Genomic DNA, 22,470 nt, shown 5'->3' with positions numbered 1-22,470 from the left:
CCTTAAAAACCTGTTCAACCAGGTAACATACTCTACCTTAATAACCTGTTCAACCAGGAAACATACTCTACCTTAATAACCTGTTCAACCAGGTAACATACTCTACCTTAATAACCTGTTCAACCAGGTAACATACTCTACCTTAATAACCTGTTCAACCAGGAAACATACTCTACCTTAATAACCTGTTCAACCAGGTAACATACTCTACCTTAATAACCTGTTCAACCAGGTAACATACTCTACCTTAACCTGTTCAACCAGGAAACATACTCTACCTTAATAACCTGTTCAACCAGGAAACATACTCTACCTTAATAACCTGTTCAACCAGGTAACATACTCTACCTTAATAACCTGTTCAACCAGGTAACATACTCTACCTTAATAACCTGTTCAACCAGGTAACATACTCTACCTTAATAACCTGTTCAACCAGGTTACATACTCTACCTTAATAACCTGTTCAACCAGGTAACATACTCTACCTTAATAACCTGTTCAACCAGGTAACATACTCTACCTTAATAACCTGTTCAACCAGGTAACATACTTTACCTTAACCTGTTCAACCAGGTAACATATTCTACCTTAATTACCTGTTCAACCAGGTAACATACTCTACCTTAACCTGTTCAACCAGGTAACATACTCTACCTTAATAACCTGTTCAACCAGGTTACATACTCTACCTTAATAGCTTGTTCAACCAGGTAACATACTCTACCTTAATAACCTGTTCAACCAGGTAACATACTCTACCTTAATAACCTGTTCAACCAGGTAACATACTCTACCTTAACTTGTTCAACCAGGTAACATACTCTACCTTAACCTGTTCAACCAGGTAACATACTCTACCTTAATAACCTGTTCAACCAGGTAACATACTCTACATTAACCTGTTCAACCAGGTAACAAACTTTACCTTAACCTGTTCAACCAGGTAACATACTCTACCTTAATAACCTGTTCAACCAGGTAACATACTCTACCTTAATAACCTGTTCAACCAGGTAACATAGGATCATACTGGTAATCAACAGCTAAACCAGAGACAAACGTAATGTTTCACTTGCTCTCCTAAGGATCTCTGGACAACTGGGGCTAAATTGAGTGAATAGTTTAACAAGAATGGGAGGATTATCCATCCTTCTACATTTTGAATGCTCATCAATGGTCTAACGAAACGGTGTTATATTCTAGCTCAATCTAAATAGCATCTGTATACCAAAACAATATGTATTATTGTCACATACACCAGATAGGTGCAGTGAAATGTGTTGTTTTACAGGGTCAGCCATGGTAGTACAGCTCCCCTGGAGCAAATTAGGGTTAAGTACCTTGCTCAGATTTTTCACCTTGTTGGCTCAGGTATTCAAACCAACGACCTTTCTGTGACTGGCCCAACGCTCTAACTGCTAGGCTACCTTCCACCTATAGTCTCACATACCTCTCTGATAGACAATCACCACTGCTATTACTGTCAAAGAGAATGGAGTAGGTTTATGTTTATATGCTCTTAACTACAGAGTGAGAGACTGGAACGATTGTTTGTATATCAGCCCCCGTTGTTTATAAAGTGCCTGTGTGCAGAGATTCCCTAGCTATATTTACTAGCTGTGTTTACTGTTGGCTTGTGTGGATCATGGAACTTTATGTTCTTTTAATGCTGTTGTAGATTGTAGAAGACTTCCTTTGAGGTATATTGTTTGTGTGTGTGTGTGTGTGTGTGTGTGTGTGTGTGTGTGTGTGTGTGTTTGCGTTTGCATGTGCGTGTGTGTGTCGGTTTGTGTGTGCGTGTGTGTCGGTTTGTGTGTGTGTGTGTGTCGGTTTGTGTGTGTGTGTGTGTGTATATGTGAACCTCCCTGTAGGTGTGGAGCAACTTCCTGGCCATATTCTCTCCCGAGTACCGCCGCACCACTCTCATGATGATGGCTGTGTGGTTCTCTATGTCGTTCAGGTAAAGTCAAGCTCCCAAAACTGTTTTCAGATGATATACAGCCAAAGTCAGATCTGCATAGAAAGAATTAATGGTATAATAAACTAACTCGATTTCTTGTTCAGATTTTTTGATTATTTGTGTACTAGTATTGTATTCGCGAGGCATTCTGCTGCACTGTTAGGGCTAGTAACATAAGCATTTCACTGCAGCTGCTATAACACCTGAAAATCTGTGTATGTGACCAACACACTTTGATTAGATGTTGTCTGTCTCAACTGAAAATGTAGTTTTACATTACTGATATTGATTATGTAGTTAGTGTCCTATCCCTTCTAAGTGGATTATGTTAAGTATATCATCATGATCCCTACGTCTGTCTTAACATCCTTCTCTCCCTCAGTTACTATGGGCTGACGGTGTGGTTCCCTGACATGATCAAGTATCTCCAGAAGCAGGAGTACTCCTCGCGCACCAAGGTCTTCATCAAGGAGAAAGTGGAGCACGTCACCTTCAACTTCACCCTGGAGAACCAGGTGCACCGCAACGGAGAGTACTTCAACAACAAGTAGGTTCCCCTTTCCCTCTTCCCTCATCAGCGTTGTCATGGGAACGCAGCAGGGTACCAAGCCATTCATAAAGTAAATAGGTCAAGGGTCTATCAGTCAATCTGATGTTAAAACAAACTCTTTCTCAGTCTCTCACACTCTCTCTCTCTGTCCCGATCTCTGTCCCAATCTCTCTCTCTCTGTCTCTCACACACTCTCTCTCCCGATCTCTCTCTCTGTCTCTCTATCACTCTGTCAGGTTTATGAATCTGAAGATGAAGTCCATGGTGTTCGAGGATTCTCTGTTTGAGGAGTGCTACTTTGAAGACATCACCTCCAGCAACACCTTCTTCAAGAACTGCACCTTTATTGCTACCCTCTTCTACAACACAGGTCTGCTGATGAGAGTGTTGTTTGTTGGAATTATAAGTTGTGTATGTCTTGTTTTGGGGTTTTCCTTCATTAACTCATCGAAGTACTGTAATCTCAATCGTGTTAGTGGCTTCTGTGTTTGATTGACAGAGAAAAAAACAATTGTCTACCATATTTTGTCTACGGAGCTAGAAATATCTCACGTTGTTCATATAGATCTTATGCGTTTCTTACTAAGGTGTTCAACCTCTCTTACAGACAGAGCCAGAAACAGAGCAGAGAATCAGCTCCAATTATATGCTTCACACAAGACAAAATGGCTCAATTACCGTCACTCTACTCCCTGGCCCTGTAACATAATGTAGCAATGCCGACAGAGAGAGGTATCCTAGCAACAGAGCCCCAAATCCTATTTTACTTCAGCCTGCATATTACATAACTGTCAGTCATCTCAAACTGAATGATAGATTTTTCCAGAACAAAAAGCAGCCTGCACAAGAAGATGATTCATCTGTATGGCTGATGACAAAAGATGGGTAATATTGATGAGCTTGAAGTCCTCTCGATCCGGCGGCAGAATCCAATTTCATCTCTGACATTACACACTCAACGATAGGAACCTACTATCAGCCAAACACAAGCCTATAATGGCTTAGCCTCTCTCTCTCTTTCTCTTTCTCTCTCTCTCTCTCTCTCTCTCTCTCAAGACGTTCTCTCTCTCTCTCTCAAGACTATCTAAACGCCTCCCTCTCGTTCTGTTAGGTGTTTGTCCATCATTAGACTAGTCAAGCAATCACTCTGCTGCTATCAGTGCCATGCAGGAGCTACTCATTTGAATTTGAGTTAGAAACTAATTTCACTGCTTTTGCTTTAGTTCTTAATCCCTCTGTGATTTCCCACTAAGAGCTAGAAGCTGCTAGATTGTTGCCATAGTGCAGAATGTTAACCCACTATGGGAACAACCACATAATGGATTTATGCTGAGAAGTACAGCAGAGCAAAACCTAGAGATTGGAGGTCAGAGGTTAGGCTTGGACACTATGGACAAACCGTTCTCTTATGTACAGTAGAATAAAGAATTCAGTATTATGAATGTATTTTATTGAGTAACTCATTGAATAGGCCCTAGATATGTGAACTTTAGGCCCCAGTTCATATTCTGTCGTTCATCCGTTAGAATGACTGTGGTTTATGGTACTGTGTTCATATGAAATAGCTGACTTTAAAGATCCGAGCAGTACAGAATGCATTAAAGTCTATCCCTACATTGAATCTATTTAACCACAATTCTCGTCAATACACCCCTCCCCTCTCCCCTCTCGCCCCTCCTTCTCTCCCCTGCAGATCTGTTCAAGTACAGGCTGATCAACAGCAAACTGGTCAACAGCACCTTCCTGCACAACAAGGAGGGCTGCATGCTTAGCGACTTCAGTGATGAGAACAGTGCCTACATGATTTACTTTGTCAGCTTCCTGGGCACCCTGGCCGTGTTGCCTGGCAACATTGTGTCGGCGCTGCTCATGGACAAGATTGGACGGCTGAGGATGTTGGGTAATAGAGCGAGGAGTGGCACAGTGTCGTCACGGCTACAATGGTTTCATTTGATTTTGCACCGTACTGTTGGTGCATGTCTTCGACACATAGAGATCACTTTCTAGCGGACCAAACTAATGCACAGTACACTGTGGCCTGAGCCAGTTATCACTTTGTTTTCTATTATTTTTAAAAACGTTTTTTAATTTCCCACTAAGAGCTAGAAAACAAAATGTTGTCTTTTTAAAACCTATGGTAGATTGGGCATAATTTCCTGTCTCACAATGGCCAAAATGGATTCAGCAAGAATAGCAGGCATATTAAATGACATATTCATAGATTCACTCATTTTCCCTTTCTTCTTCTCTCTTTTTCCCCTCCCCCCTCCCTCTCTCTACCCCTCCTTACCCCATATCTCCCTCCCTTTCCCTTCCTCCCCATCTCTTTCCCACCTCTCCTCTCGCTCTCCAGCGGGCTCCAGTGTGATCTCTTGTGTCAGCTGTTTCTTCCTGTCGTTCGGCAACAGCGAGTCGGCCATGATCGCTCTGCTCTGTCTGTTCGGGGGCATCAGCATCGCCTCCTGGAACGCCCTGGACGTGCTGACGGTGGAGCTCTACCCCTCTGACAAGAGGTAGGAAACCCCAACCAGAGAGCCACACCAAAACCTTGGCACTGTGGAAGGTTGTAGCTTCCAGGGTTTACTGGCAAAAGTGGTGCCTTGATGTGATTGGCTACACTAGATGGAGGCAAATGGAGGAAGTAGTACTGTGTAAGAGCATCGGTGGTAGTGGTGTGTGAGACTGGGTGGGAATCCTTACTGCCACCCCATGGATGAGTGAACACTGCACTGCCTCAACCAACCTATACTAAAAAATCCTGTATATCCCAGTAAACTGGGTTGACTGAAACATTTCTGGCCATTTCAAAACTCTGAGATCCCATCATAGCAGAGTTCTAGCCAAGAATGCTGATTGGCTGGCAGCCGTGGTATATCAGACCGTATACCATGGGTATGACAAAACATTTATTTTTACTGCTCTAATTATGTCGGTAACCAGTTTATAAAAGCAATAAGGCACCTCAGGGGTTTGTGGTAAATGGTCAATATACCACACCCACCATACCTCATTGCTTAATCATATCTGACCATGATTAAATATTATTCTCCAATTTCAGAAAGAGTAGTAGCGTTCCCTATCTGGCTGAACAATCCTCCTGCAGGTGTTACATTATGAGTTCAATCTGAGACTGTTTGAATAGAGGTCATTATGGAACTGACTGATCTTCCTCTCTCCTCCCAGATGCACAGCGTTTGGCTTTCTAAACGCCCTCTGTAAGCTGGCAGCCGTGTTGGGCATCAGCATCTTCACCTCTTTTGTGGGCATTACCAAGGCTGTGCCCATCCTGTTTGCCTCCGGGGCGCTTGCAGCGGGCAGCTTCCTGGCGTTCAAGCTGCCGGAGACACGGGGCCAGGTGCTGCAATAATGTGGCCACACCCCTAGGGGGCAACGTGGGGGGCCGGAATGAGTAAGCCACACTGTGAACAACAAGCAGCCCAAGAAACCCCTAAACTCTGCCCTGTACGCCCCATTGAAGTCACAGCCTATTCACAGGAATTAGTTCAATGCAGATGCTGCACAGATCTACTAAGTTGTAAATATTGTGGATTGCCTGATATTGGATGTACTGTTTAGATAGACACATCTCTATACTACTAAGATCTGTGGAACTGTGCTGCCGCTGCTTGACATTGATCCCCATGAATATGCTGTGAGTTGGTCGAGGAAGGGAAGTGCAACCAAACTCTGCCCCTAGACCAACAGAAGCTGTTCCAACATTAATGCTTGTTCAGTGCAATCATAATCACTGAGTGTATGTGTTTAGGAGGGTTGAGGAACTAGTTTAGATGCAGGTCCCCAAAATGAAGACAGATTTATGGGGTTATGGGGTAGGGACATGGGGTCTAGTTTATGAGCCATGCCAATAGCCCGTAATAGAAATGACCACTAGCCATCCGATCTGTATTCAGACCAATTTCTCCGATAAGCTCAGCTCACTTCCCATCTACATGTGTCTACATTGTTATGGGAGAACGTCAGTCAAAAATGATGAGTTATGCCTTGATTTGAACCATTTTTGACTTAATGGGTAAACCAAAACATTTCGTTAAACCAAGGCCTCTCCTCATTATCATACCTTCCAAGGTCTTGTGTTTATTTTATGTACAAAATAACTGCCATTTTATAGATGCTAGAACATTCTAGGTTTACTTTCATTATGGTTTGAATGAGACTGTTGACAAATGTGATCTGTTGAGCTTTTTCCCTTTAAAACATTCTTTCTAGCCATTCTATCTCAGTCAATCATAAACAGTCACTCAAATCAATCCTTCAATCTCCATTTCTGACTGTGTTGAAATTTGTTCAGCCCATATTGTTCTCCATGTACATTTTAGAACAACACTTTTGTTCAAACATTCCACGTTTAAAGCACAAATGTTTTGCGGATGCAAATATGACTCTTGTCACAACTTGTTACAATAGTTATTACTATTGTCACGTTTTAAACAAACGTTTAAAATCCCACAGTTCAATCGGCATTCTTGCTTCATATATCCTGTAGTAACAAATGCCTTCTTTGTTCCATCTGTCTTAGGCAATATGTTTTGCTTTTACAAAATGTGTTTTTGGAAAGTGGTATGCATGTAACTAACTATGTAAGTGAATTCATGGACGGTTTGCTAGAAAGATAGAACATGAAAATGGCATGGAAGTGTGTCATGTTACTGTACATCAATAAGTCAGATGTTAGATGTTATATCCATGTCCTTTTCACGAGAGAAATCACACTGCCTTTGATATCATTTGGCTGTTCTAACATTGACCTTGGATTTCTGGAACATTCTCGCATCCCTTAAACACATCAAACCATTTTAATGTGCACAACTGAAACATCCGTTTTCATTTTTTTTGTGATATTTCGATACAGGAACTAGATGTTCAAAGTGGAGTGAAAATCTTCAAAATAATGAAGTTGAAAAGACACAAAGGTATGGAAAGGATATACTAAACTTCAGTGAAACATTGTGATATATTTTCAGTAGATTTAAATTGATATTTGTTTTGAGTTTGAAATACATTTAGATATATTTACTTTTGGTGCAATATATGTGTTTCAAAAGAGACTATAGTGGTAAGCACATATATGTCATTAAACACTAACATGTACGTCATAGCCCATATCTTATTCTGAGTATAATTCTGATATGAGTGTGAGAATGTGCTTGTTTGCCTGTGCAATATTGAACTTTGACCTGCAATATTGACTACTCTTTTGTGGATTCTTGATAGCTTGTTTATTAGTTGTTTTATTCGATACTTGGAGTATGATTAACTGATGTGGCGATACAAGTAAAAGATGCTTTATTGATCGGATGATCAAAATGAGAATTAAAACTCAATGAGAAGGAGAACATTATTGGATGCTATTGGATGCTTATGGGAAACATTTCACCGAGCATTGAAATAGAAGCAGTATAACTTTCCTTTGATTTCCACCCTTTAAGCTTAGAACATCATGATATATGGGTATATTTTAACATGTTACACACCTCCGCTGAGGTTTTTATCGTACTAGGACTAAACACACTGCTAAGGGCAGTGTCCTCATGGGATATCTGATCCATAGATTTCCTGTACATTGGTTTGGTACCAAAACACATTTCCCATTTCCCTTCTAGCTAGCACATTGATCAAGTGTGGTATGTTCACAATTGCATGTTACAAAGAATCAAACAGAGAAAAGCAACAAGCACTGATTCAGCAACAAAGGAAATGATCATAAACTGCCATTTTGTTAGGATAGCAGCCATATATAGACTTAACAGAATTCTAGATAAAGACCAATCCATTGCACTAAATGTACCTAGTTGTACATGCACAGTTGTTAATGCCTTGCATTCTTCAAAAGACCAAAACCTTTGTGACATAAAATATATCAGTAGCTAGCACATGAAGGGTAACAGAAGGTGACGTACGCACAACAACTGCTTACAAGTGACCACTTTAAGACAGTAGCCAAATGATTCATTGGTACCAAATGAGTCATGCATGCAGTTGTGAACAGCACACAAAATAATCAGTATACATTGATTTACAGTTGTCACAGTTGACTATTTATTGACATAGCAACCTCTCACTTTACTTTATGTTTACATGACCATAAACTAGCATATTCCACACAATTGACATGCATTAGTCTACACACACAAACCTTTCACTGATGGTTTAGTGACTGCCGATCTATAAGTGTGCCATGAGTAACTTCTCATTTATTATTGCCAAATATTTTTGTATGTCTTAAGTTTATACTATGTCATAAAAAAACTGGAATATAGATTTAAATATGTAAATTAAAATACATGAAAATATAACATAGATCATTAATAAATATTATAGGTCTTTATAACCTTTGACCCCTTGAAAATATTCCTGTGGTAGGGGGAGCAGTTTTTATAAACTGATCTGGGATGTGGATGGCCAGTCTGTCGGAAATACATTTGTTAACAATTCCTCTAAGTAGCAGAGTGATCTTAAAAGATTCCATTTGTTATTGAAGAATCAGCCTCAGCATTGCAGCATGTGTCTGATCTGTGTTTCCATATCCTATCTGTATGTTGTCCTAATTATACCGCCCATGAAATGATAAACAAGGATGTCAATATTATTGTTGTATAGTACGAGATGGAACGCTGTGAAATGCTCAACTATCTATTTACTCTCTCAGTGAACCAGTTCAGGATATTTTAAGTCAAGATTGTTTCTAGTACCTGTAGTTGCATATTTTCAATTCTGTTACAGGGTTTTTTTGTATTCTTAACTTGTTGCTCGGTCAACGGTCAATCATGAGTGCAAAAACGTAATTATAGCAATAAGTGTTTGATTATTTGTCTTTTATCTCTCCCCAAAACACTACTGGGAAATTAAGCACATTATATGCTGGGCCTTTTCCACTGAAATGCTGTGTGTTGGCTTCTACTAAATGGGACTGAATGGCTAATATTTACTTCTAAAACTACCCCTAGGTCTTTCAGACTTTTGTCAATAAGAATATATTGTGATTAATTCATGTAACAGAGAATTTATCACTGTCATTGTACTGTGCTGTAGAATCTGTAGTTGTTTGTATGTAAGTATGGATCATAGTATTAGGAATTACAATACTCTATACATGTGGAACCATAAATAAAATACAAAGGACAAAAAAACTGAAGTGTAAATGACAGAATACTATTATATGTTGTCTTTGATTTTGTGTATTTTGTAAATGAGAATGGAATATAAGTAAATACATCAAAATAAATACTACTGGTTATGAAGAGTACTTAAATGTTACAACGTCATGATTCTGTTATAAAGTTTGTGTATGAGATTTTTTCTTATCTTTTGTCTATGTTTATTTATTTGCACTGTTGTGCAATTGACATTTTCAGAACTGCAATGGATAGAAAAGAAAAATAAACTACTGTCCTAATGATGAAACACTTGTAATTATTTAATTTACCGAATTGATCATCAATGATATAATGGATTTCTTGATTTCTGTGCCTATGGGTCAGAACAGCATCCCACTGGGAACAGATGTCAATCTTATTCCACGTTGGTTCAATGTAATTTCACCAACAGGCAGATTAGCTCATTTAGAAAAAAATGTACTTTACAAAAAACCTCCACCAGTACTAGATTTACTAGCCTACAAAGACTACATTTACTGCTGAAATATGAGTCCCAGGCCGTCTACAAAGACTACAATTCAAACAAAGACTACAAGTCCCAGGCAGTCCAAAGAAGTCAGCACTTCCTGTGTACGTTGGAAAACCGAGGACACTGTGAAAAGGTAGGTAACTAATACATGTATTACAACTCACTTTGGGTTATTACAGCTTTGATCATTTATTAATAACAACCCAAACTAGCTAAGGTACTATTCGAGGCTACGAAATGCAGTCAATGTGGCTGTGATTACTGCAAGAAGCTTGCTAGCCAGTTAGATAACGTTAGCTAGCTAACGTAGCTAGTTATAGTATGTTGTGAAAGAAACTAGCAAACGTCGTTGCTCAGCATTGTATTTTCATGTATCTAAAGAACATAGATGTTGTAGCTATAGCTAACAGATACTGTAGCTATGTAAAGCAGAGTCTGCTGTAAAATAGCTAGCTTAACAGCAGATAGCGAGCTACTGAATGCAAGCTACAGTGGTTCCAAAATGGTTATTCGGCTGTCCCCATAGGATAATCCTTTTTGGTTCCAGGTAGTGCCCTATTTGGTTCCAGGTAGAACCCTTTTAGGTTCCATGTAGAACCCTTTCCACAGACGGGACAGCCAAAGAACCCTTTTAGGTTCTAGATACAATCTTAGAATAAAAGGTGCTAACTTCTGAACCTGAAGAGAGACCACTTCTTCATTGCAGGCTTTCTACAGTCGTCGCCTTCCTCAAAATCCTCTGAATGCTGCCCAGTGTTCTCCGCTGTGCCTGTCCAATCTCCACCACCCTCGCCTTCACCAGGCCCTTAGCCCACTTCAGACCCCACATGGCTCCTGATCTCAACCGCCCCGTGGAGGGGGCCATACGGACCAAGCTCACCCAGCAGTTGGAGCCAGAACATCTGGAAGTCCACAATGAGAGCCATCTGCACGCCGTGCCCCCTGGATCCGAGTCCCACTTCAGAGTCCTGGTGGTCAGCCCACGCTTCGACGGCCTCTCCCTGCTACAGCGCCACCGCCTTGTCAACGAGACCCTAGCCGAGGAGCTGAAGAGCTGTGTCCACGCGCTGGCCATCCAGGCCAAGACACCCCTGCAGTGGGGCAGCAACCCCAGCATAGCCAAGAGCCCACCCTGCATGGGAGGATCCAAGGGGGACCACACGGTGGAGGAGAAACTCAAGGCTGGACGGGACTGACCAGCAAAACTCAGCAGTCACCAACCCTGGTTCTAGAGAGTAACAGCCTGTGCAGGCTTTGGTTCCAGCACTAACTCATCTATTAAAATGTGTTGTCTGTTCAATACCTTGATAAGTTTAATCAGGTCTGGAACAAAAGCCTGAATGCCCCATATGACTGCAGTTGAAGAGGGTGTCAATTAACATTGTTGTAAACTAGTGTGATATCATTTCAATACTGCTTGAGAGATTGTTTCTAAATGAGCAGCATCGCTTCGGTCTCTTGACAGTTTAATTCAAGAAGAGTTTGGTTTTAGATTAGACTCTTGCATTTTAGTGGCCATCACTAGAATGCCTCAAGATCTTGTAGTTCAGTAGCATGTGGTACATTGAACTATATGATATGAAGTGATGGAGTGTGTCTGTTTTGTCTGAAAATACAATGTCTTGTATGTGAGGTCAGAAGTACACGAAGTCGAAGGCTTGTGTGTCTGCTAATAAAAATACATTTTTTGATGACATTTTGCTTGTAACGTTTTTGTTTTGCATGCTACCTTTGAATACACATCTGCAATATAGGTTTTAAAACGTGCTGTGTTTTGATTTTGAAACGGAACACTAAGTGTAGTACTAGTGGTACCATGTGAGGGCAGTATGTGCAAATGTTCTGTTGACGTGAAGTACAGAGTTGACGGAATGATGACACATGGCTTTGTTATTTTCCTATGACACTGCCTTTCATCAATTCTTCAATACGGTAATTATTAAATCCAATATTTTTATTTAATTTCTCACCATACCAAAATGTCAGTGTCATAGCAACAGGGGATAATCACTCAAATTGTGGAATATAAAGTGTTGGTTAATAGAGGTGGTCAAACTCGATTGTCTTAACTCACATACAGGGTGTATCACAGTTCACTTACTTTGTTATCAATTTGACTTATTAGCCTGTCTTTTCTAATTATTGTGGATGGCTTAGGGCCAGATGACAGGGTGAAAGATGTTGGTGGTTCTCAGAATGACATGTCCTAACCCCTTCATGGCCGTGTGTCTCTATTTCTGTCTCGGGTGTATGTGTCAACATGAAGGTCCTCTTGTCCTACCCTCAACCCCAGGACCTGTCAAAATATCTGTTATTACAAAAACATGTAAGAGTAATGGCATGAAAAACATTGTTGGTGATAGCCTAAACAAACAGTGAACGAACATCTTTTCCCAATGTGTTGTTTTTCTGATAAATTAGTAAACATTTGAATGTTTTAGGAGGTTTTATTGAAATATTTCAGTACATCAACAAACAGGATAACTTTAAAATATGCAACTAAATCAAAACAACCATCCAAGCGGCCATTTTTCCCATGAATGTTTTAAGTGCTGAAAAGCTCATAAAGATGGTCCTTATTGAATGTGGAGACAACTCAAGGTTGACTTCTACAAACATCCCTGTCTGGAATAGACAACCTGTCAGGCATTACAAAAGGCCCCGTGAGGAAGGTGAACAACTGGTGTCACTGGTTTGAAAAAGGAAAACAGTAACACAACCATTTTATGACCCTGTCCATTAGAGTCAGGCCTCAGGGGGAGACGTAAACTACTACACAGGGGCAAAAAGCGAAGGGTGAAGGCAATTGCAATAAAGTCTACTGCCTCGGGAAGCAAAGACTTGCCTCTGCAAATTAGATTTACCTGTCACAATTCCAGGTGCTGTTATGAGGGTGTGGTGAGGAGGACACGTCAACCATTTTAAGCTAGCATGGCATAGTGCTGTTGCAACAAAAATGTCAAAAGTTGATTGGCTGATATCCATCATAAATTATCAGATTAGAGTTTGTCAGAGTTTATTGAACTGCTAGTTCACAACTCAATCAGAAAATTATGATGGTGTATAGGTAGCATGGGTTAGGGTAAATTGCTTTCCAATTGGTAATACTTTGAAATGTATTCTTTAAAAGTATAAATAATGTTGAGATATAATGTGGTATCTTCAATTCATAAACTGAATGGAAATTAAATATTTAAAACTAAAACAAATTAAAGCCAAGCCTGGAAGATAGGCTGCTTTCCCTCTGGCTGGTCCCTGGTGATGATGGATCATTCAGGGGGTCCTGGGTTGCCCACGTGTCCTGGTCTGGGTGATCCATCAGTGGGAACCCACCTCAGTGGTAGCCTGCTCTACGTCAGAGCCAGGAGTGATGGTGCCAGGCCCGGGCTGGGACCCTGGGCAAGGCAGGGTTCCCGCGATGGCCCCTGATTTACGCTCCCTGCTCTGGACCAGTGCTTCTTTTGCACAGCTGACCCCTCCAGGTTGGCGGTCAGGGGGGCTCGAGGAGAAGAGGGAGGGAGGCACCAAATGGGTTTCTACTCTGAGAAAAGGCCCTGCTGGGGCCTGCTTGACCGTCCCAGGGGACTATCTGCCTCCACAGCCCCCTTGTCATCTGCAGTGTCTGTGCAGCATGTGTGTGGAAGGAAAATAGCCTGTTTAACACATTTAGTTCAACCCCACTAGTAACAGCAATTGTTAAATTTACGTGTTTTGAATGATAAAGCTGGGGGTGGTACACATTTAAAAACAATTGATCATTGTAGGAAATGTTACACAGACCCATGACTATTACATGGGATGATTTGTACTAGCTTTATTATTCTATTTTGCATTAAAAACATACTTTGGCATGTCTTCACAGTACACTCGTAGGTCAAAATAGGGAATACATCACATTCAAAACACTAATTATAAGTTAGAAACTTCAGAAACGGTTTTAAAAGTTCACACTGATCTGATAAATAATCATTATCTGGTTTCACAATGTGAGAAAAAACAAATGTTGGATTTAAGATGATGGTAATAGCCTATTAAGTCCTTTAATTGGAAAGTTTTTCTCTCTCACACCACACTGCCTACAGATGAATTCAGTGAATGGGCGGCTTGAAAGAGAAGGACAAAGAAAGAGATAGGGGAAGACAATATCCTTGTGTGGGAGAATTAGTTACACTCAGTAGTCTAAGTATTCAAAGCAGAGTAAAAGGGCTGCATGGATTAAGAGAAAAGTCCACACAGGTGGGCTCTGGGAGAAACCAGGGTCACTTGACAGGACGTTACCTCGTTTGATAAACACCAGCCGTGCTCACAGGAAGAAGGAAGGGAGTTATTTTATAGGGGAATTAACTGGCGCTTCACATCAGGTATTTATTAAGGCAGATCTCCCAGGTGTGTGGTGCAACCAAGTCAAGCAAAACATCTTGGAGGGTTGCTTAATGAGAAACATCTTGGATCTAAACTTCATAATGGTCAGTAAATAGTCATACGGATAAGGGTTGTATGTGAGTCTTCATGGGAGATGAGTTAAACAATCTCAAACAGTCAATCACACGTAATCACTTTTGCACATTTTCCTCTGCACATTTGTCAATCATGTCATTAGATGAGAAGCATTTTTCTACCTTTGCATTTTTCTACATTTTCACTTATTTTATTCTGGTTGCAAGAATGTTTGACCTCTTCACAAACTCCAGTCATAAAATTTTCCCCCTTTTCAACCAAAGAAGATAAAATGTTCAGTTGTGTGAAAAATATCTACTCAATCGCCAAACTCGAAAAAATCATGAAATCGAGTAACATTTTGCATGTGCCACGCAGAGTATCTGCCTTTGTGTGATGACGACCTTTGGTGTGCATGGTTCGCTGACTCACATGACAGTGGAAAACCATGACATCAGAGTTGAGGCTGGGGCTGGTTTTGGGCCAGAGTGCACAGGCCTTACCCCTAAGCCTTCTGGAGGATCCACACTCAGTAATTGACATGTATGCCTCTTATACTCTCCCCTGCAGGGCTTCAACTAGAGGAGTGTACATGTCAAGACAGATGGGACACAGATAAGACTCCCTCTTTCAACCTTGTCTCTCTCTGTCCTCCCTCCTGCCTCTCTCAAGCTCTCTCTTTCTCAGCCCCCTGTCAGCGTTTGAGCAACCTCTGATCTTTTGTTGATCTATGATGCGTCTTTTAACCTGTTCCCGTTCCTTTCTCAACCTTCCCTCTTCTTCTAATCGCCCTTCAACTGTTTTTAGTTTAGGACACGCCTCTCAATCCGCTCTTGGCCCCCACCCGTAGTTTCTCTCCATGTCCTACTATTTTCAAACTTTCCCTCAACTTTCCCTCAACTGTTTCAAAGCAGCCCCTCTGAATCCACTTCCAGCCGCCTTGCTCATCCTCTCAGAGCTTTTTTCTTTTCTTTCTCGCAGCCTTCTTCCAACTTTTCTCAACCCTTCCCCCAACCTCTGTTCCACTCTTAACTTTTCCTCAACTCTCTCTCAACTTTTTAGCCGGCCCTCATGTCAATCCTCTGTAGACCACCTAACGTAGCCTGGCTGCCCTTTGTCCTTCAACCTTCTCTCAACTTTTTCTCAACCAGCCCTGCCATTCAAATGAGCTCCATGCTCTGCTTCTTATAGAGGAATACCAATGCTGAGCCCCCCAGAGAGCTGACAGAGCCTATTTATGTTTAATGCACAGCCTGAAGCTATTATCATATTACCAAGTGATGTTATTGATTTGCCCCCTGAGTATTACTTAATGTTCATGTTTTTAGTCAGAGGTTGTAAGTTATTCAAACATAAATGTTAGGAATTTTTTTGTATTTTGAGTGACAGCCGACAGAGGTACATGAGCCTATGGCTGTAGGGTGCGGCGCCTGCTTTGGCATCAACTCTCTCTTCCTTATGGTCTCTTTCTGGTTTAGTTTGTTAGAGCAAAATGCACTGACATGGATGGTTACTCATAAACTTCAACTCATAATTCATTCCCTGTCTATAGGAAATGATCAGACCATGCGCAGATACTGAATAGATGAATGCTTCATTCTCAGGATGTTGAGGAAGTATTTAAGAGCAAACGGTAGCTATTCCACACAGTGCTATGGGGCCTCTTTTTCCTGTTGGAAAAACAAGTGGTCACGGTCGGGTCACCCAAACCTAACGTTGCGGTAAACTCTCATGAATGCCCCCCATTCTATGCCAACCTGCTGAATTGCTGAGGAAAGGCACCTGGTGTGCGTTACTAGTGGTAGTAGTGTCCTATAAAAACCCATGGGAGATATTGTTTGTCCGGGCGTAGGGCATCCCAACGCGAGGCCAGTGAATAGAGGGTTAATCTTCATCACTTCAGATGTATGGTCAAGCTGAAAAGAGCCAGACCGCTTGACTCGGGGCTCCGACAAAATGTGATCTATTGTTCATCTGTCGGGCGCCCGTGATATATTCTATCCTACACTCTCGGACAAAACATACCCGGAGATTATACAAGCGGGGCCACTGGCCTGCAACAACGCCAGCTCAGGGAGTTTGGACACCAGGGTGTTTGACCTCTCGGGTACTCTGCTCTTTTGTTCCCAGTGACCTCTGTTGCTTTTACCCCCCTTCTGAACCTAAAACCTCAGTCCCCGCCCTCACTCTCCCACACACCCTTCACACAAACAAATAAAGAAATGGGGCCCTCCAGTTTATTTTATTAGCACTTTGAAACCCAGGCCTTTTAAAGGGGAGGAGAGAAAAATAATAATAGGATGGCCTTTTAATTTGAAGAGTTATTAGGGTTCAAATAAAACAACGGGGCTCGGGTGATGCTCTGAGTCAGATGGGGTTGTCACCATGTTTGATTTTAGGAACCCCTCTGTTTTTGTCTTTGACCTTGGAGCTCTGAAATGGTGGAAAATTCAGACTTGGAGACCCCAGACCACATTTTGACGACAGTGAATGAGAGGGGTTGGTGACCATATGGGCTCACACTGAGGACTGATGCAGGGGTTCTCTCTCTCTCTCTCTCTCTCTCACTATCTCTCTCTCGCTATCTCTCTCTCGGAAAAAGTATGCCCGACACACACACACGTTTTCTTCAACAGCTAATGGGGTTCAAGTATTAAATCAAATAAATCACACATACACCACCAGTCCTGGTGTGGTGTATGTTCATTGCCACAGGGCTGTTGTCCCCTTGTCTAACTCTGAATTGACCTAGTGAATAGTGGTGGTAGGTAGGCAGTCCCTGCCCCTTCCTGAATCCAACTTACAGTAAACACTCTCCACATAGGTCTCCGCTCCACTGAACCTGTGCAGGGCTTGTATGCCCACTTCTCTTGTTCCCTCTCCTCTACTTCCCTCCTCTTCCCCTGTAACTCCACTTTACAGTTGGTTCTTGCATCATCTTTTCTGCTGTTTACTAAACAGACCTACAGACTCTCTTGCAGCCCTCCCCCTCTTTCCTCACATGCATGTCTTTGTTTGGGATCATCTAAGCAGAAAATGGTTTTGCCCTCAGAACAGCCTCAATTTGTCAGGGTATGGGCTCTACAAGGTGTTGGAAATGTTCCACAGGGATGCTGGCCCATGTTGACTCCAATGCTTCCCACAGTTGTGTTGGCTGGATGTCCTTTGCGTGGTGGACCGTTCTTGATTCCTACGGGAAACTGTTGAGGCTGAAAAACCTAGCAGTGTTGCAGTTCTGGGCACATCCAAACCAGTGCACCTGGCACCTACTTCCATGCCCTGTTCAAAGGTACTTAAATCTTTTGTCTCGCCCATTCACCCTCTGAACGGCACACATACACAATCCATGTCTCAAGGCTTAAAAATCCTTCTTTAACCTGTCACCCTTCTACACGGATTGAAGTGGATTTAACAAGTGACATCAATAAGGGATCATAGCTTCCACTTGGATTCCCCTGGTCAGTCTATGTCATGGAAAGAGCATGTGTTCCTAATGTTTTATACACTCAGTGTATACCAGCAGCATGCCTGGCGGTAAATTGTGGTGCGAAACAGGAGTATTTAGGCGCTCATTCTGGGAGAGGGAAATCTGACAGTGCCAGTCTCCTTCCCTGAGGGGGAAAACCCCAGAGCACAGGGGAAGTACAGCAGCTATACACAACACTGCAGAACACAGCCTAGCACAGAACATAACAGTCTATCACAGAACACAACAGTCTATCACAGAGCACAACGCCTAGCACAGAGCACAACGACCTAGCACAGAGCACAACGGCCTAGCACAGAACACAACGGCCTAGCACAGAACACAACGGCCTAGCACAGAGCACAACGGCCTAGCACAGAACACAACGGCCTAGCACAGAACACAACGGCCTAGCACAGAACACAACGGCCTATCACAGAACACAACGGCCTAGCACAGAGCACAACGGCCTAGCACAGAACACAACGGCCTATCACAGAACACAACGGCCTAGCACAGAACACAACGGCCTAGCACAGAACACAACGGCCTAGCACAGAACACAACGGCCTAGCACAGAACACAACGGCCTAGCACAGAACACAACGGCCTAGCACAGAACACAACGGCCTAGCACAGAACACAACGGCCTATCACAGAACACAACGGCCTAGCACAGAGCACAACGGCCTAGCACAGAACACAACGGCCTATCACAGAACACAACGGCCCATCACAGAACACAACGGCCCAGCACAGAGCACAACGGCCTAGCACAGAGCACAACGGCCTAGCACAGAACATAAGTCTATCACAGAACACAACAGTCTATCACAGAACACAACGGCCTAGCACAGAACACAACGGCCTAGCACAGAACACAACGGCCTAGCACAGAACACAACGGCCAAGCACAGAACACAACGGCCAAGCACAGAACACAACGGCCCAGCACAGAGCACAACGGCCTAGCACAGAACACAACAACCCAGCACAGAACACAACGGCCTTGCACAGAACACAACAACCCAGCACAGAACACAACGGCCTAGCACAGAACACAACGGCCTTGCACAGAACACAACAGCCTAGCACAGAACACAACAACCCAGCACAGAGCACAACAGCCTAGCACAGAACACAACAGCCTAGCACAGAACACAACAGCCTAGCACAGAACACAACAGCCTAGCACAGAACACAACAACACAGGTTGTTCAAAGAAAGATTTGACCCATTAATTACTGAATAAGGTGAGATATTTGATAGAGGTTTTGTAAATGCACCAAACCAAGACAGGATCACCAACATGGCAAGAGTTGATAAAAATGGATGAACTCTTCATCTGAAAATAATTGACACCCAGAATCATAATTCTGTGATGCGGCCGACAGCAGAAGACAGATGTGAGATGGTGCTGAGAGGAGAGATGTGGGTAATATAAGTGGCTTGCTCCTGGACGGCCAACTAGGTCAAGAGAATCAACGCGGGGGTGAAGGGGCTCACAAAGGCGTGAGGAGAAGGTCAACCGTGAAATTCCCCCCTCTTTGCCACTGTGACCCCCCAGGGAGGAGTCTTAAGGACTGGAGAGGAATGTCTATGCGTGTGTGTATGTGCGCGTGCAGGTGTGTACGAGTGCGTGTTAGAATAGTATGTCTATTCATGTTGAGTGTGTGTGTGTGTGTATAGTATTTCTATGAATGTTTTGTGGTGTGTGTGTGCATGTATGTTCGTGTGTGCATGCGTGTGCTTGCATGTATGTGTGTGCGCGCGTATCTAGGTCGGGATTCCTCTTTATCCGCCCTGCAGTCAAACAACTCATCCTTGTCATACCCTGTCGCCTCATGCCGCCCCACTTGGCAGGTTTTTGGTTGTTGCACTCTCTCCACGTCAGCACTCACCTACAGTACTACCACTATGGTTACTCACTTATTGTTTACTAGGGGATTGGCTTCTCCTGTAAATCCTTATTTAGTCTCAATGCTATGATTTTTTACATTTATGCTTGTAGTAACGTAGACAGGTGAAGTGTAATTACAGTGTAGGTGCACGTTGTTAGCACTTAAAACTGTTATTTTAATTCTTATAAAGGAGACTTCTTAAGAAGGGCATTTATTTTCCAGTAAGACACTGTAGCCAAAACAAGTTGCAATCAACACAGATAGTATGTCCCCCAATCGCAGACAGACCAGTGACCCCTGTTCCTTTTGAGGTGTGTTTTAAATGAACATCACATTGACTCGTTAAAGTAGTAGCCATTCTGGTCCTACAGAGTCTCATGGAGTCCTAGACTCAGTGTTCCCTTTCTCGCCCAAGTCTTGTCCAAAAACTTGAGTTGAACACTGTGAACTCTGACCATTGCGTAAGACTGTCATGCATTGATGTCAAACTACGATTTACATGACAACTTGAGTAATGCACACACATCCTAAGTTAGGATTTGGGATGTTAATGAACTCAAAACCAGAGACTGTTGTGTTATGTTCATAATGACTTATGGTCATTTCCCCCCAAAACGAATCTAAAATACTAAACTGGTCAGAGCTGGCTTCTTTCCGAAGAATCCAAACTATAATCGATCATCGGTGAGAGAGGCCTTATGTAAGCTTATGTAAGAGCAGGGAGAGTGATTTCCCCTGTGAGCATAGTTTAGCCCCACCATGCTGAAAGTCCACATAATGAATGAGTATTAAGCTACGGTAGCCACGGTCAGAGCTTGTAAGTGATGACTGAGGAATTCACTGTAAAGGTCAGTCAGAGGACCTGGCGGTGTGTGTGTTGGATGGTCAAAATGTATTTGAACAGCTTTGCAAAAGGAAATGAAAGACCATCAGCAATTACACATTATTACATAAACATGAACATATTTGATAAAGTTTCAAGTACAGTAACCATAAAACAACCCAAAACAAGTCCACTCACAGATAGTATGTAACTCTTATGGTCTCCATTTTGTTTGTGTTTGTGTGTGTGTGTGTGTGTGTGTGTGTGTGTGTGTGTGTGTGTGTGTGTGTGTGTGTGTGTGTGTGTGTGTGTGTGTGTGTGTGTGTGTGTGTGTGTGTGTGTGTGTGTGTGTGTGTGTGTGTGTTCATGCTTCTATATGTGTGTGTTAGGAGTGGTAGGCCATAGGGCTGGAGGGTCAGTCAGCAGGAGGAAGGTGGTGGTGGTGGGCTCGGCCCCTCCCTGAGGTCAGGGGAGAGAGGATGAAACCTGTCATTAGAAAGGTGAAGGGAAGAAAGGCCTCAACGGGGGAGCTATTGTCCCGGGGGCGGCGAGGAGGTCCACCTCTTTAGTGTCTCAAATAACACGGCAAGGCCGCCATTGTGCTGGGGTGAAAGGGCCGGGGGCGTGGGGGGTGCTCCCAAACAGTGGTCAGAGGAGAAAGCCCCCCATGGGTTAAGGGGTTGTGGGGGCTATTTCGGCGGCTTTTCCCACTCTTGTTTTCTTTTTCTTTCTCGTCAGCTCATCCAGAACCCTTGGTTTGAGAAGATCGGCAGTGGTTTTATCGAGGGGTGTGCATGCGTGTGTGAAGAGGGGGGTGCAGCTTCCTTGTCTTAGAGAATGGGGTGTTGCAGATTGAATGCCATAGTTTGACATCTAAGCTGGGGCTCAATGCAAAGTCAGGACCTTTCACTCATCCCTGTGTTTTAAGAGGACGGGTCACACAGATAAAGGGGAAGGCTAAAGACCAAAGCTTTCCTTTTTTCAGAGGCAGAGTGGCGAGATTCTTAACAACTCTGTCACTTCTCTGAGCACCGAACGCAAATAGAGCACAGGAAATACACTTTCACAACAAGTTAGCGGCAAAGTGGATGAAGCAGTAATGATGTTGTACAAAATGTGCACCATTCCAGACCACCTCTCCCTTTTCCTCTCATTCTAGACCACCTCTCCCTTTTCCTCTCATTTCTAGACCACCTCTCCCTTTTCCTCTCATTCTCAGCCACCTCTCCCTTTTCCTCTCATTCTAGACCACCTCTCCCTTTTCCTCTCATTCGAGACCACCTCTCCCTTTTCCTCTCATTCTAGACCACCTCTCCCTTTTCCTCTCATTCTAGGCCACCTCTCCCTTTTCCTCTCATTCTAGACCACCTCTCCATTTTCCTCTCATTCTAGACCACCTCTCATTTTCCCTCTCATTCTAGACCACCTCTCCCTTTTCCTCTCATTCTAGGCCACCTCTCCCTTTTCCTCTCATTCTAGACCACCTCTCCCCTTTCTTCTCATTCTAGGCCACCTCTCCCTTTCCCTCTCATTCTAGACCAACTCTCCATTTTCCTCTCATTCTAGACCACCTCTCCCTTTCCTCTCATTTCAGTGCTGTATGTTTTTCTCTTACAATACAGATACTTTATCAAAGAAAATTCAGCTTCTGAATTCCATTTACCTTGCCTGAATAAACTAGCATTC

The 22,470-nt window shown here is 42.8% G+C and overlaps 2 protein-coding genes across 2 annotated transcripts in view; both read left to right on the top strand.

The window, feature by feature from the left end:
* LOC135522277 (synaptic vesicle glycoprotein 2A-like) overlaps window positions 1–9,935 on the top strand; it is a 48,510-nt gene extending 38,575 nt beyond the window's left edge. The window contains exons 8-13 of the mRNA XM_064948381.1: window positions 1,875–1,963; window positions 2,346–2,510; window positions 2,750–2,883; window positions 4,207–4,413; window positions 4,867–5,026; window positions 5,697–9,935. Coding sequence (XP_064804453.1) covers window positions 1,875–1,963; window positions 2,346–2,510; window positions 2,750–2,883; window positions 4,207–4,413; window positions 4,867–5,026; window positions 5,697–5,880 — 939 coding nt within the window. The 3' untranslated portion in view covers window positions 5,881–9,935. The remainder of the gene's footprint in view (window positions 1–1,874; window positions 1,964–2,345; window positions 2,511–2,749; window positions 2,884–4,206; window positions 4,414–4,866; window positions 5,027–5,696) is intronic.
* A 293-nt stretch (window positions 9,936–10,228) lies between these two features.
* On the top strand, window positions 10,229–11,853 carry bola1 (bolA family member 1). Its single transcript, XM_064948382.1, has 2 exons — window positions 10,229–10,290; window positions 10,864–11,853. Exon 2 carries the CDS (start codon window positions 10,901–10,903, stop codon window positions 11,351–11,353), a length of 453 nt encoding a protein of 150 aa, XP_064804454.1. The 5' UTR covers window positions 10,229–10,290; window positions 10,864–10,900; the 3' UTR covers window positions 11,354–11,853.
* Window positions 11,854–22,470: the final 10,617 nt, after the last annotated feature.

The sequence above is a fragment of the Oncorhynchus masou genome, chromosome 30 (genome assembly GCF_036934945.1).
Source record: "Oncorhynchus masou masou isolate Uvic2021 chromosome 30, UVic_Omas_1.1, whole genome shotgun sequence".
NCBI lineage: Eukaryota > Metazoa > Chordata > Actinopteri > Salmoniformes > Salmonidae > Oncorhynchus > Oncorhynchus masou.
The sequence above is the reverse complement of the archived record's forward strand: the minus strand, read 5'-3'. Positions and strand labels throughout refer to the sequence as shown.

Coding starts and splice junctions, on each gene's coding strand:
- bola1 (XM_064948382.1), top strand. CDS start 10,901: ATGCTGCCCAGTGTTCTCCGCTGTGCCTGTCCAATCTCCACCACCCTC.